The sequence below is a fragment of the Agrilus planipennis genome, unplaced genomic scaffold (assembly GCF_000699045.2).
Source record: "Agrilus planipennis isolate EAB-ADULT unplaced genomic scaffold, Apla_2.0 scaffold678, whole genome shotgun sequence".
Classification (NCBI taxonomy): domain Eukaryota; kingdom Metazoa; phylum Arthropoda; class Insecta; order Coleoptera; family Buprestidae; genus Agrilus; species Agrilus planipennis.
The window spans coordinates 1-1,979 of NW_020439757.1; the positions used below are offsets into that span (position 1 = coordinate 1).

Genomic DNA, 1,979 nt, shown 5'->3' on the forward strand with positions numbered 1-1,979 from the left:
TATTGGTAAATGCATATTATTATAGAATAGTAAAATAATATCTTCTATTTCTCTCCATTTAACGACCACTCTTTATAACGCCGAAAAATGTTCAGTCCCTTAAGTGTCGTTATATAGAGTTTACACTGTATGTGAAAAGCATCTACCCTGCATCTAATTGTAAAAGCGCCACTTTTTCGTAGCCAATACAGCAAAAGGTGAGTGTCATATGGTCAAACCCTAGTAACAGTTCACTTTATTTAAGGACGAAGGCCGTTATTATAGTCCAAGCTCGTATGACACAAAAATGTACGTTGTAGAATAGGTATTTACGATTGCAAAAGTTGAAATCGTGATAATCATAGAAAAACATACCAAAAAGCAGTCTGGTGGACTATAGATTTCGTCTTTGTACTATAAACAAATCCAAAATAGGAAGGGCAGCAAATTTAGACTTTGCTCCGGGTGGCAGAAATTCACGCTACGGCTCTGGGATCTTGCTCTATTGGAGCTTTAGGCCAAAAGAATTTCTTTGTTTTATTAAATTGATCACATATTGTGGTTTTACTAGAACAAATACCCTAGTATTTCCTTGAACTTGCTCCTTGTAAATGTTTCTAGTAACTAGTACTTAATGTCAATTCTTCTATTACTTCCTAATTTGTAATCTTTTCTATTTTGGGTATTATAGGTATTTTCACCAACCGTTTAAATACCATTTCCATTATTTTTGGTTTCAGAAAGTCAATAGAAGAAAGCGAAAAAGTTGAAGTAAATAATGCAAGTTGTGAAACTTCGAGTAACAAATTAAAGTAAAAAAATACAATGTAGAGTATATGAATAAAATTAAACTTCTATGTCTTGTTGTGTTTCAGAAATGATTCAAATTCCAACAACTCAAAGGCAGGGATTCGGTGAGTACCTACCAATTATTTCATTTTTAGTGAGTTCTTTGAAATTTTTTATTTTACAAGTAAATAAAGGCTTTCTTGATAACTATAAAGGTTTTGTTTGCTTCAGGAGATTGTCGAAGTCCCGAACTTTATCGGACGTGGAGACACGGTAAAAAATATTTATTTTAATATTTAGGATCGATTTTATTTTGCATTTAATTTCAGGAAAAATTCACACAGACGCCAAAGCAGTTCTAGTTCCATGAAAAATTCGTCGTAAGTCATTAATACGTACTTTATTGTATGCATTTGTAAATTAATTTGACTATTTTATATTTTTGAAAACGAGAAAATGTATACGGAATGAGACAAGAAGTGTCTTTGTTTATCGAGGAAAAATTAATATTGTTCGCATTTTTTTTAACATTGTAATTCTAAAACTTAAACATTGCCAGCGAGGAAATTTAAAAATGATTTAAATAATTCAAATTATGGTCAATAATTATCCTATTTGTCGATTTAGTTCCCAACCTAAATAAATAAAATAAAGGAAAATTCCAAAAGGTTAAAATAATAATAAAAATATGTAAATACTAAAAAAAAATTCCGATGACCAGGTATGTGGTAATTAATTAATTAATACGCACGTTTTATCGTAATGTGTATCCTGCAACACTGACCTTGTTCTCTGTCGCTGTTTTATTACTTTTTTTCGTATATTTGTTTCCGTGTTATTTAAACTGGTCATTTGGTTTCGGAAACGATGAGTTCATTTTGACTCGGAACTGGACAGAATCATATCGCTCGCTTACTTTACGATGAGGTAGAAGTGGAAACATCTGCTTTCTTTCCGTATACTTAAAAGAATCAAAAAGTATCCACTAGTTTTTGCGTTATACACGTCTGATTGATGAACCTATCTATTATTATTTTCATTATATCGATTCGCTAACACTTATTGTTGGTGAGCTAATTTATTTTATTTTATTTTTTTTTTTCAGGAAAGCTCAGCAAGAAACCGTTGCACTAAATCCATGTTTGTGTAATCAAAAGTAAGTGAAACTTTATTCTGTTATTAATACGCAACATTTTAAATTATTAATATTT

General features: G+C 30.6%; 1 protein-coding gene across 1 annotated transcript in view; it reads left to right on the forward strand.

Moving 5' to 3' along the window:
- Positions 1–670: 670 nt before the first annotated feature.
- Positions 671–1,979, forward strand: part of LOC108743562 — a gene marked incomplete at its 5' end in the record, with an annotated part of 2,898 nt that continues 1,589 nt past the window's right edge. Inside the window, 5 exons of the mRNA XM_025979471.1 lie at positions 671–791; positions 855–893; positions 1,000–1,041; positions 1,098–1,148; positions 1,874–1,924. Coding sequence (XP_025835256.1) covers positions 671–791; positions 855–893; positions 1,000–1,041; positions 1,098–1,148; positions 1,874–1,924 — 304 coding nt within the window. The remainder of the gene's footprint in view (positions 792–854; positions 894–999; positions 1,042–1,097; positions 1,149–1,873; positions 1,925–1,979) is intronic.